The 13,788-nt window shown below is 33.9% G+C and overlaps 1 protein-coding gene across 3 annotated transcripts in view; it reads left to right on the top strand.

Moving 5' to 3' along the window:
* FOXN2 (forkhead box N2) overlaps positions 1-13,398 on the top strand; it is a 58,145-nt gene extending 44,747 nt beyond the window's left edge. For all 3 annotated transcript variants that reach the window (XM_069580453.1, XM_069580454.1, XM_069580455.1), the window contains exons 5-6: positions 7,249-7,317; positions 8,795-13,398. In XM_069580453.1, coding sequence (XP_069436554.1) covers positions 7,249-7,317; positions 8,795-9,318 — 593 coding nt within the window. In that variant the 3' untranslated portion in view covers positions 9,319-13,398. The remainder of the gene's footprint in view (positions 1-7,248; positions 7,318-8,794) is intronic.
* The last annotated feature ends 390 nt before the right edge of the window (positions 13,399-13,788 follow it).

Below are 13,788 nucleotides of genomic sequence, written 5' to 3'. Positions count from 1 at the left end.
TTATAATTATAAAATAGTGACTGTATTCCGTGTGTTGTACAGTATATTCTTGAAGCTTAGTTATTTTTTGCATAGTAGTTTATACCTCTTAATCTCTTACCCTGTCTATCTTGCCCCTCTGCTGTTAACATTTTTAATGTAATTGCTTTGGTCCTTACACAAGAGTAGATATGTTTGCATGCATGCCCATACATGCACATACCACCGCTCACCTCTCAAACACACTTTTTCTCCAAGTACTTAGATTTTACTGTGTATACTGTTTTATATCCCTGTTTTCATTTTCCTTTTATTGTATACTTTTCCTTGAAAATAGGGAAATATTTCTTAGTAATGTGATAAGTACCGAATCATCTTTTCAAGTCTGTCGGTCTGGAATAGTTGACAAACTGTGGCCCATGGGCCAAATCTGGCCGCCACTCATTTTGTTATGGCCTTTGAGTTAGGGATGGTTTTACATAATTCTTTTATAGATTAGGTGTAAAGAACTATAATTTAGGAAGAAAGCAATAAGCTTTCAAAAGCTAACTTTTGAACTTGGTTGACTTTTAAAAAGTAGATCAAAATTTTGAATTAGTTGTTTTTTCCTCTACTCATAGTTAATATTATCGGTTAGTGATATACTAACATAAGTTTTCCTCACATTGCTACTTTGGAGCTTGCAGGTGTTACTCTGATCTATAAAAATAAAAATTATCAGATGAAAAGCCTTTCTGTGTATCAGAGATATTTTGGCTCTTTAAATCTATACTAAGCCAAGCCTAGGAAACATATGATGATGGTCTGTAAAAATAAGGGAGGGAAAGAGTGTGAAAAGTTTAAGAGAACTCTGCAAAGAAGTTAATGGAATTAGGAGTCTGCTTCAGATAATATTGTGACTGAACATAAGGCAAGTACCCATTTTCCTGTTACCTACATGAGTAAATGTGCTCTCTTTATGTTTAGGTATTGCTGAAACTTCCTTTTTCTTTTTATTACTTCAGTAAATTCTGACCCTTAGTCTATTAAGCTTTAGCTCATGTGCACATTTTGAGAACGTTTTCTGTCTTGAATTCTGGGGTTTATTTAGAATTTCTTCTTGTTCTTGTTCTATTCCATCCGAATTCTGCTTCTTCCTTTGGGGATCAGCTTCCACAAGGAGAGCATAGGTACTTTTTCATCTAATGAGTTGTATGTATTATCCATCATCTCTCATAAGTTTTAGGAGAAAATGAAATACTGTACCACACAAAAACTTTAAGAAATTTTATATTTAAATCAGGTTGATTTAGCACATATATGTAGATTCTGAGGAAATTTGCTTTTTCTTAACTCTTGATATTATTTCTAGGGAAAAGTTTGAAAAATACAGCAATAAATTGATTAAACATTCAAGTACTTGTTGAATTCATCCATTGTGCTAATCACTGAACTCTGGGTGCCTTGGGATATGCAGAAAGAGACCCAGGCCCTAGTCTCAGAAAATATACAGTCTAATTAAAGAATTAATTCTTGTTTAATTGATTAGAATTATACAGAATACACTGGGAGAAAAGGAAGTGGGTGGCAAATTAAGCTTAGAGGTAGGTTGGGAAAGGCCTCTTCAAGAAGAAAGTGTGATGCCTGAGCTCTGGGCCTCGAAAGTTGGACGGATACTTAACCTTGGTTAGAGGTTTGGTCTGGGACAGTTGCTAGGAACTACAGATTGGTAAGCATGGCTGAAACCTAAGCGCGTAGAAGACTAAGTAGCCTTGGTCCTGCAGCTATAGATGTGATCGTTTAGCATGGGCAAGGCGAATGAAGAAGTTTAAGCAGGTATTAGCAAAATGAACGGAGAAGAAAGGGCAGCCCACTCCAGTGTTCTTGCCTGGAGAATCCCAAGGACGGCGGAGCCTGGCGGGCTGCCGTCTATGGGGTCGCACAGAGTCGGCCGCGACTGAAGCGACTTAGCAGCAGCAGCAGCCAAATCAAGGAGAGCTTCTTTAGCATAATGAGTTGGAACTTCTTCCTGTAACTGTAACATTAGTTTACATTGAGTTCCTGACTTTAGTGTTTTGCTTGCATTATTTCATTTAATTCTTACAACAACTCTTTGAGGTTTTGTTACCCCCTTTTATAAATAAGGAAATTGAATTTTGGAGAGATTAAGTAACTTTCTTAAGGTTACACAAGTAGTAAATGGTACAGAAGGAACTCTGATTTCAGAGCCTGCACTCCTACCAGATATGAGGAGTTAGGGGAACTACTGAAGGTCTTTAAAGAATAAGGTGACATTGTCAGTTTTGTGTTTTGTAAGTATCACTGAAATTTCAATGTTGGCTCTAACTTTGTTGTTGTTGTTCAGTTGCTCAGTCATATCCAACTCTGCGACCCCATGGACTGCTGCATGCTAGGCTTCCCTGCCCTTCTCCATCTCTCAGAGCTTGCCCAAACTCAGGTCCATTAAGTCAGTGATGCCATCCAACCGTCTCATCCTCTGTCATCCTCCTCTCCTGCCTTCAGTATTTCCCAGCATCAGAAGTCTTTTCAAATGAGTCAGTTCTTCACATCAGGTGGCCAAAGTATTGGAACTTCAGCTTCAGCATCAGTCCTTCCAGTGAAAATTCAGGACTGATTTCCTTTAGTATTGACTGGTTGGATCTCCTTGAAGTCCAAGGGATTCTCAAGAGTCTTCTCCAGCACCACAGTTTGAAAGCATCAGTTCTTCAGCACTCAGTCGTCTTTATGGTCCAGCTCTCATATCGGTACATAACTACTGGAGAAACCATAGCTTTGACTATATGGACCTTTGTCGACAAAGTAATGTCTGCTTTTTAATATGCTGTCTAGTTTTGTCATAGCTTTTCTTCCAAGGAGCAAGTGTCTTTTAATTTCATGGCCGCAGTCACTGTCCACAGTAATTTTGGAGCCCAAGAAAATAATAGTAGAATCAAATATACAATTCATCTGTCACTTCATAGAATTATCCTTTTTAAAGTCTCCTGTGTTTTGCTCATCTGGCCAATGGCAGTGTTACAGTATTGTACAATAGGCAGCAGGAGGCAGAGAAATCTCATACTGAGATAGCAGAACAAAACCTTTTTTGGTCAATATTTTGATTTGGTGTGGGTTTGTAGTAAATTCATGTGTTGACAAATATTTATTGAGTGCATTTGTGTGCTAGTCACTGCTCTAGGCACCAAGGATGCATCAGTGAACAAAGAAGACAAAAATGGAACCATGTTCTGACTAGTAAATTTTAGTATTTATACTTAAGCACTAAAGTATATGTAGTGTATTACAAGCAAATATAAAATTTAGATAGTTAATGATGAAGGTAGGAACTAAATGCAAATCTAAGTTCAAATTTAAGTTTACAAATTTGCATAATTTGTATCTTAATGAAAGTGAAAGTAAACTGGTAGTTCAAACAGCTTCACATACTAGTAATTTATTGAAATCACTCTCCTACTTTTAAGAATCATGAGAAACAGCTTCCTTGTTTGGATGCTCTGTAAATGTGTATACTGGTTTTGATAAAGGCAGTAAATCCTGCTGTAGTTAATACTTGGCTTATAATCATTTAAATTATGCCACTGTGGTTCTTATATCGTTCCTTAAGCAAATGGACTGAGAATCAGGTAATAGAAACTTGGCTTATTATAACTCTTACTTTTGCATAGTTAAAACTGAGTCTTTTTAATTTTCTCTGTTATTGTTAATAATTTCTTAGCATCAAGGCTAAGAAAATATAAACTAGGAAGCATAAGTTAACAGTTTTGACAGAGATTTATCTGAACCAGTTACTAAATCAGTAGCATATTTTGAACTCTAGTCAGAACTACGAAGGATAAAAAGGGAACTGTTTAATATGACTTTTAACAGGTCATTTTTGTGATTATTTAACTCACTGTTTGGATGGCTCTCATGGCTCTCATGACAAATGACTTTAAGCTGGAAGTGAATTATTGGATTAAATAGTGTCAGAGAAAATATATACAAAAGGCTTTATAAAAAAATGAAATTTCTATTCTGAATGTGTTAGATAATATAGCTAATAGTATGTTTATTGAGAACACAGAGCCATCTTTAAAATTGCAAATGTATTGAGTTGACCAAAAAGTTTTTTCGGATTTTTCAGTAAGATGTTATGGAAAAACCTGAACAAACCAACCCTATACTTATTAATGAAAAAAACATTATAAAGTGTTTTCAGCTGTGACAATAAGTACGTCTTAAGTTTAATTTTAATACCAAAACTGATTTGGTACTATAAATAAGCATTGTAAAATCTACACCGTTTTGTTGCTTTTGTTCCAAGAAGTTCAAGAATGTACTTTGGACAAATCGTTGATAATTAGGTGGTGGTGGTGTTTATTGAAGTTGATAATTAGGTGGCGGTGGTGTTTATTGAAGTATAGTTGATTTACAGTGTTGGATAGGAGACTTCCCTGGTGGGTCAGTGGTTAGGACTCCACACTTCCAATGCCATGTTGGATAATCAGGTGTTCTTGATTACCAGATGGGATCATTTCTCTGGTGCTTATTTTAACATTGAAGTTAAACTTTTTTTAAGTTAATTGACAAGATGTTGTGGGAAGCATATTTAACGAATGTTCTAAATCAAACAAAGTCAGATGTAGATAAAATCCTTTTGCAAAGAAGTAATTTCATGTTGGACTATTCAAATTAATTTGGCTGTAACAAATTCCTACAAGAATTTGTATTTAAAGAACAATTTTCCTGTCATTTCTACTGTTACAGAAAGTGAAAGTGTTAGTTGCTCAATCGTATCTGACTGTTTGAGACCCATGGACTATCGCCCTCCAGGCTCCTGTGTCCATGGAATTCTCCAAGCAAGAATATGGAGTTACCTTTCCCTTCTCCAAGGGATCTTTCCAACCCAGGGATCGAAACCCGGTCTCCCGCATTGTGGACAAGATTCTTAACCTTCTGAGCCACCAGAGAAGCCCCTATACACACTATAAAGATATACTAATTTTTAAAGTTAAAAATCTTTTATAGGTGCTTCATTACATTTATAGGTGCTTCATTAATAAATTTCCTGAAATTGTTTACTTGTTATAATGCATTCCAGTATTAGATTCTTTCCCTCACCACCATTCTCCCTTTTAAAAAAAAAAAAAAGTAAATTTTTTTTTAAATTAAAAGAAAACAAAATTATTTCATGGAACAGAAGTCTCTCTGTTAGTATAATGCCAGCCAGGTTGCACCCTGCACAAAGGACACCTGGCTGAGACAATGAGTGGGCTGATGTCAGAAGGACTGGACTACACCCAGTCCTCAAGCTGTGTGCCCTGGTTTAGAGAAGCATTCACCTGGAGGCCAGTTGCTTTTTTTCCAGTTCACACAGAGATACAATATGGGCTAGAGCTGTACTAGCTTTTTTTCTTTAAAGACATGTTAGAATACTGAACTCTATTATAGTCAAGTCTCATTCTAAAAGATGGGAATTGGAGAGGTCTTTGTCTTACTAGCGTCTATGGCTGTGGCATCTGGGAATCATTGATTCAAGTACTTTTTAACCTGACTTTTTTTTTTTTTTCCTGCCTGAAATGCTTTTTCTTTGAATATCTTCATAGTTTCCTTTCTTTCACCTTCCTGAGGTTTTTGCTCAACTATTACCTTTCCTTGAGGCCTTCCCTAACCTCTGTATTTAAAGTTGCAACTACCTTTCCCCACATTCTCTGTCTTGCTTCCCTCCAATTTTCTTCTCCCTAGTGTTTATCTCTCAGAAGTTGTATTTTTTTGTGTTCTGAGAGTCAGGGATTTTCCTGTTTTGTTTTCAGCCTGGAATGTGAGATAGGACACTCAATTTATTGAATGAGTAACAGAGAATTTCCATTATACTCTATAATTTCCTGCAAAATTTCCTACTCTAATTATAGATACTTGGTAAGTTTTGAGGGATGAGGAGATTACAAATTGCCTGGATTCTGGAGGTAGACCGCACAGGTTTAAATCCCATCTCTATCATTCCTAGAGATCCCTCTTTGTCCATTTTCTCATCTTTAAGATGGAAATACTAATAGTACCACATCATAAACTTATGAGAATGAGATGAGTTAATAATACTTAGAACATGCCAAAGGCTTAGTAATTTGGTGATAATCAGCTTAATCTAAAGAAAGGAGATGTGGCAGAGATACAATATATTCTTCACTCATTTATCAGGGAACTACTGTGTGTTCCAGGTATTATGGAATATAGAGAATAAGACATGATTCTTACCTTAAGGGAGCTGACAGTCTAATTGGAAAGACATTCATATAGAAACTCTGATTAATGAGATTGCACTGTATTCAAAGGAGAAGAATATGTGCTCTCTCATAGCAACAATCTTCTGATTTACTTAAACCTATTTTTTAAGGTCATAACATTTCCTGCCTTTACAGAGTTTGTGGTCAAGATGAGGAGGAAACTATTAACTATCCGCATGGCTTTATTATCTAAGATAATTTTATAATTAGATATAAATAGAATGTAAGATTTGGGGATAAAAATTTTCCAACTTTGGGGCAGAAATGGAATGTTTTTGAGTCTTGTTTTAAACCTATCCTTTATAATTAAAGGATATATAAATTATTATATAAATTATCCTTTATAACCTATCCTTTAAAATTTGTAAACATTTTCTAACTTTTCCTTCACATTTTAGATTGTACCATTTTACTTTTATTTGATTATGGTTATAAAGGCTAACAGATTGCCAAGATGTAGAGGACTGCTAGTGCAAAAGTAGATATGAGAGTTTAATGACCTCTGGAATAGAACCTGCTGTTTTTACCAGCCTATTAAAATCCATTTTTCTTATGGAATATCCATAATTGTAGTACTTATAGGCTTGCATGTAATTATGACTAAAGACAGTGCTAATATTTATGTGTGTTCTTAGCTAATTTAATCTGTTTAAGGGCAATCCTTATTGAAATGCAGGTCAGGTTCTTATTTTCATTGTGAATAATTAAAGAAAACTTTCATTATTTCTAGTGCCTCTCAATTCTCCTTTATACAGTATTGTTCATAATTTTAAGTGAACAAAAGTAGATTACGAAATGTCTCATTTTGTACATTTATCTGTATGTGTTTGTGTCTATATATATGATATCTATATACATGTGTGTGTATAAATTACATGTTATATACATTATACATATTTTTACTAGAAAATACACCAAAACCTTAATGTTGGTTACCTTTGTTTGCATACACTATAATAACCTCTTTTTTATAAAGAACATTAATATTATCACTCTTTTCCTTTTTTAGAATCTGATATTGATGCTGCCACTGCAATGATGCTTTTAAATACTTCTATAGAACAAGGAATTTTGGAATGTAAGCAAACATGCTTTTCTTTTTCATGAGCACCTTTCAAATGTCATTTAGGACAGGCAAAATTACTTCTTTCTAACTAGGTTGTGTTTTCATCTAAATAGTCTGTTTTATTTTCTTTTAATTTATGTGAGCAGTTGTGAAATTGAGGTTAATGCTATGATAATTCTTGTTACATTGACCAAGAAATGAAGAAATAGATAGCATGTTTAGAAATTAAGCTTAAAGATTTAAAAGTGAAAATGGGGATGTCCCTGGTAGTCCAGTGGACAAGACTCTGTGCTCCCAATGCAGGGGACCCAGCTTTAATCCGTGGTTAGGGAACTAGATCCCATATGCTGCAACAAAAGATCTCACATGCCACAACGAAAGGTTGAAGATCCCACATTCTGCAACTAAGACCTGCTGCAGCCAAATAAATAAATAAAAATAAATATTTTAAAGAAATGAATAAAAGTAAAAATAAAAGCTATGAATAAGAAAACATAGAAAGTATGCTTATAACCTTGAAATGAGAAAAGCTATCTTTGATATACAAAGTGCAAGATCCATAAAAGCCTGTGTAAATTTAATTAAACATCAAAGTCTTATTTAGAGCTCTGACAACAGCAGATACCTGTAAGAAAAGTAACACAAGCATAGTACTGGGATGACGTATTTCTTCACTGTATATAGCAGACAAAGGAATAATGTTGAGTATACATACGTGCACAACATAAAAAGATTCTGTAAGTAAGAAATAAGAAAACAGTTCAACAAAATATATGAATAGCTAGGCCTCGGAGCAGGAAATACACAGATGGATAGTGCACATTTGAAAAGATACAGCTTCTCTAGAAATCAAGGAGATGTAAAATGAAACAATATTGAGATAATATCTTTTTGTCATGAGATTATGAAAAATTAAAACGATTGATAATGTTAGAGGTTAAGTGTAGGAGCTGGGTGTTGTCATGCAATGTAGGATATAAATTGATACAACTATTTTGGAAGGCAATTTGGAAACACCAACTAAAATTTAAAACATATATATATTTTACTTATAATTCTGTTTCTTTTTATCTCTCCTAGAAAAATGCCATATGTGTAAGAAAAGGCATGTAGAGGATTTTCATCGCAGTATTACTTGTAATAGTGAAAAACTGGCAGCAACCTAAATATCAACAAGTAGATTGTTAGCTAACCAGTGACACATTAATATTGAGGCATTTTCTGCAAGCAGCTCAAAATAATTGTATTTTCCATGGGAAGGTCAAGATATACCATTAAATGGTTTAAAAATATTTTAGATTGATTCCTGCAGGATGATGGTCTGCATAAAATTTAAAGACCCACAAAACATCACCAGTCTAAGGCACTTATTCAGGAGTGATATAATAGTTTTAAATGGCCTGTTTCTGCAGTCAAATAATAGTTTTAAATGGCCTGTTTCTGCAGTCAGATGCATTTGATTTACTGATGGAAGCTTTCTTTTCCACAGGTGAGAAGCCTCTGCCTCTTAAAACAGCAATGCAAAAAAAGAGAAATTATAGCAATGCGTTCAGTCATGCCAGTGCTGTGCGATTACGTGAGAGTGATTCTTTAGCCACCAGCATTGATCCAAAAGAAGACCACAATTACAGTGCAAGTAGCATGGCAGCACAGCGCTGCGCGTCCAGGTCTAGTGTGTCCTCTCTGTCTTCTGTGGATGAGGTGTATGAATTTATCCCAAAGAGTAGCCATGTAGGAAGTGATGGCAGTGAAGGATTTCGCAGTGAAGAAGACACAGACGTTGACTATGAAGATGATCCACTTGGAGACAGTGGCTATGCGTCGCAGGCTTGTGCAGATACAACTGAAAAGGGGCAGCCAGACAAAAAGATGCGAAAACAAGCATGTCAAGAAATTGATGAGGAGCTCAAAGAGGCAGCTGGATCTCTGCTCCACCTTGCTGGTATTCGTACATGTCTAGGTTCCCTAATAAGTACTGCAAAGACACAGAATCAAAAGCAGCGGAAAAAATAGAAATACTTACTAGTGTGAAATTATTTTTAAATGTGGCAATACTCTTCTACTTAATTCTTTACAAGGGATATCAAAGCCATAATGGACTTCTTTTGTTTTAGGGTGGGGGAGGGGTGCTAATTACTTGTTTATTTCAAAATATTTTTGTTTTTTGAATTTTTATTAAATAGTTGCTGTTAGGATCATGCCCAATCATCAATATGATGTGAAATCCTAAATGCATAATTTTTGTGATAAGTGTCTTCAAGATTGGAACTTTTATGTTAAAAAAAAAAGTCCAGAGCCTCTGTCTTAAACTTGTAGGGAAGTCTTTTGTTCTCTTAATATGTCCAAGTGTAAGAACTGGCAACTCTAACTTTTTTTTTCATTTTCTTTTCCTATCTGTAATTAACTATAGTTGCCGATCCAGCTATAAATTTTGCTGCTTTCTTTCTCCCATACTCCTCTCTTGACGTGTAATCCAGTAGAATGAGATTTGAATATTTTATTTTGTCTTAATTTTTGTTTTTAAATATTTTTTGTTGACACATGAACAAAGTTGAATATAAGTTGGAAAAGATCCTAAATGTCTAGAAAGTTCCTTTTGCATGCATCAGCAAAGAGATAGCAAAAAGTTCTAAGATTTAGAAAAGGCAATTTTGTGATGTAATTTCATCTAAGAACTTCAATTCCTGTTACAATATTATTTTTTCAAAATTTTTAACTTCCTAGATATACCATAGTGTTGATTGGAGCCATTTATTGGAGCCAAGGTGCTTTGCAACAATTATTTTGATTTTAGCCACTAGCTGTCTTTGTTGAAGAGAAAGTATCCAATGAAAGGATATAGCCATGGAGTCCCATTTAGGCACACTTTTGCAATAAGAGGATCTTTCATTGGCTTGTTAAATGTACTGCATTCTGAAAATTACATGAATGGAGTGTAATCTAATATAAACATTTGAATATGTGTTATTTATGTCATCATAAATAAAGGTAGATCATTTAGGAAAAAACTTCTATTCAAGCTTTGTATGAATTAAATTGTATGTGCACCCAATTACGTTAAAGGATTTAACAAAACTGTAGAGATAAAATGCCTTCATGGATTTTAAAATTTGTATAAAATTTTATACATCCTTTTAAGGAGGCAGTGTAATCACATGCCATTAAATCCATCCTAAAAGATTTTGTTACTCTTCCAAATGTGTATTGCCCAAGGCCTTTTTCAGTATTTGAACAAATCTGCTTACATGATACACATTTTTTCATATCATTTATATAGCTTGACTATATCATTCAAAAAGGACAAAGGATACTAATAAAGTTAAACTTATTCATAATGTATTTTTTTACAATGGCAAAAGCGGCTTTCTAAAAGTTCAGTCTTATCACATGCTACATCCTGTTTCATAAATGACCTTGTTTTTATTTTCTGATAATTTCATATATACATATACATACATACATACACACATAAGCTTATGATTTTGGTTTGTTACTTTTAGCTGTTTCTATGATGATAAAGCATTTTAAAAAAAGACATTTTTCTTTTAACTTGTAGAGTTTATTTGGGCAAAACTGTCAAATGAGAAGCATAATGAAAATGTTTTTTTCGGTTGTCAAGACATTAAGCCAGGGATAACAACTTTATCTGTCCTGTTTCCATGTTAATTGTAGTTGAACCTGGGTAGCCACAGTAATAGAATTGCTGCTGTTGAAAGTAATATCTTTCAATTTGTTGATAATAAGTATGCAGGATGAGGTATTGAATTTTTTGTTCTTCATATATATCACATCTGCTGCATAAAATTGCTAACCTAAGTTAACATCTTTTACTATACACAGTGAATATAACACCAAAAATTATTAAATTGTTTTTATCACAGTATAAATAGTACATGGGGCTTCCCTGGTGGCTCAGTGGTAAAGAATCTGCCTTTAATGCAGGAGGCCCAGCTTCACTCCCTGGGTTGGGAAGATCCTCTGGAAAAGGGAATGACTACCCACTCCAGTATTTTTGCCTGGATAATTCTATGGACAGAAGAGCCTGGTGGGCCACAGCCCATGGGGTTGCAGAGTCAAATACGACTGAGAGACTAGCACACAGACACACACACATGCACACAGACACACACACGTACACACAAATAGTACACAGATTATAAAAATCATTTAATAACAAAATATTTTTAAGCTGTTTACTGTGGTCCTCTGGATAGACCTTATTAACAGTGTTTTAATGATCTGGTTCCACTTTATTTTGCTAACTGAAATTCTCTACTACAAATGTTCTCTCTGGTTCTTGTCCATTAGATCATTAGTCTTTGTAAGTAAAGGGAAATGATCTAAGATATAAGGAAGGGAGAAAGTCATTCTCAGTTCAAATAAAGATCTTTAAAGTTATTTTTGTCTTAATATAAATAGCAATAACTTTTAAACTTGATTTTCTTTCCCTCTTCATGTACTCTCACCACAAATTTAAAAGTTAAAAATTATGTTCATCACTAGCAAAGTCAGTAAACTTTCACACTAAATACTAACAGGAATAAGTTACAGGATGCTTTATTGAATTCTTATATAGAATTCATTGTATCACTTTCCATGTGCTGATTTTCCAAGGCAGTTATTTTTAAGGGGAAGAACCTTAATTACCATCCCCCTTTATTACCTCCATAGACATAATCCCATTCCTCAGGTGTATTGAGATAAAAACATGGCTAATAACCACCCAATTAAGGGAAGTCATTTCTAGTCCTATGGATTGGAAATTGTATTTCTAAGAATATATTACTAGCAAATTTTATTGTAATAAAAAACAACCTGGAAATCCTGGAAAGGTTCAGTCTTTTAAAATTGTGACTTAAGCTAATGTATAATTTTCATTGAGTCAATATAAATTGTTACAGCCAATCTCAGTTTATGACAGATCCCTAGTAGAAGTTTTAACAATTAATCTTCATCTTTCACATGCCAAATAGAATCAGTGTTTCATGAATATATATTTTTGAAATTTATTTGTGCAGTGTATAACTCAGTTCATGTTTTATTTTACTTTTCAAATTCAGAGAAAGAAAACATTACATGGAAAATGAATTGATGGATCACCTCCTTTTTTCTACCTTGAGCCTTTCCTATCCTTCTTATAACCAACATGGCTTCTCTTAACTTTGATTTCTTTGTATATAGTAAAGTTTAGAATATACATATTTTTTTCTTTTCCTATTCTCTGAGGCATTGTGTAAAGGGTCATACTAGGTGGTCAATTAATTATATGTTAGCACAAATTCAAAGCTAGAGAAAGTGTTAAGGGGGGAGTGTGTGTGTGTGTGTGTGTGTGCTTGTGTGTCTTGGTAGACCAGGAGGCCTTTCTCAGCAATTTAAGCAATGGTTGTGAATACTTCACAAAGCTGTAAAGACTATTGTCTTAAATACTACAGTAGCTTAACAACCTTTTGTGAAGACCATAGCATTTAATTAAGAAACTGAGGCTTTCTGGTCTACATATATATACTTTATAGTTTTTTTTGGTTTGAAATGTTATATAAGCTTTGATTTAAACAGTTTGCTTCAATACATTAATGATGTAGTCAGAATATTTATTTTCTGAAATACAAAGTATTTTAATGTTATACCTGCCATTTTTTCTTAAAGCACACATTTTTTTTTTTGCATCTGACTGCCAGTGCCATTGTCAAAATTGTTGTACATGTCTTATTAAGTGCTTAATTTTAAAGTATTATGTTGCCATTAAATAGTGTATAAAAATGTGTAATTGCCAATTCATTGTAACTATTATTTATTTTTAAGTGAAAGTGTAAGAATGGTTTCTGATTTAAGAAATTTGAGTTATTAAATCCTTTTTTCTAATGTAGCATAAAAATTACCCTGAGTTTGAGTTATAACTGCCAGTAAGTAGATGACCAGTCTAAGTGAACCACTTCTTAGTTGCCAGTCTTTGCTCATATTAAAAACAACTTAACAAATGTTTAGTTTTTGTATCTAATCTCTGATTATTAAATTGTTTATAAAGTTTATTTTTACCAAAGAGATGCAATTCACTCTGATAAAGTATTACAGAATAAATGTTGTTTTATAACATTTTTGTGCTTTCTCTGTCTTTTGGGGGTTGGTAATACATGTAGGCGGTTTCATACTCCTACACACGTACACTTTCCCTTCCAGTATTACAAAGCTGGAGTCATACAGATGAAGGATAAAAGTTTTAATTTCAGAATGTTTTTAAAGGCTATTTTTTGAAAGCATTGTTTTTCCAAAGAACCAGATCTTAGTTTTAGATCTTTTCTATTGTTTTTTAGTCTCTGTTTCATTTATTTGTGCTATGATCTTTATTTCTTTTTTTCTGCTGACTTGGGGTTTTGTTTGTTCTTCTCTTTCTTTTTCTTTTGTTTACCTATTCATCTATTGATGAACATTTCAGTTGTTTCTACCTTTTGGGTCTTGTACGTAACGCTGCTGTGAACATTGGTG

This window comes from Ovis canadensis, chromosome 3 (assembly GCF_042477335.2).
Source record: "Ovis canadensis isolate MfBH-ARS-UI-01 breed Bighorn chromosome 3, ARS-UI_OviCan_v2, whole genome shotgun sequence".
Taxonomy (NCBI): domain Eukaryota; kingdom Metazoa; phylum Chordata; class Mammalia; order Artiodactyla; family Bovidae; genus Ovis; species Ovis canadensis.
Note: the sequence above shows the minus strand (reverse complement) of the source record. Positions and strands in the feature narration are given on the sequence as shown.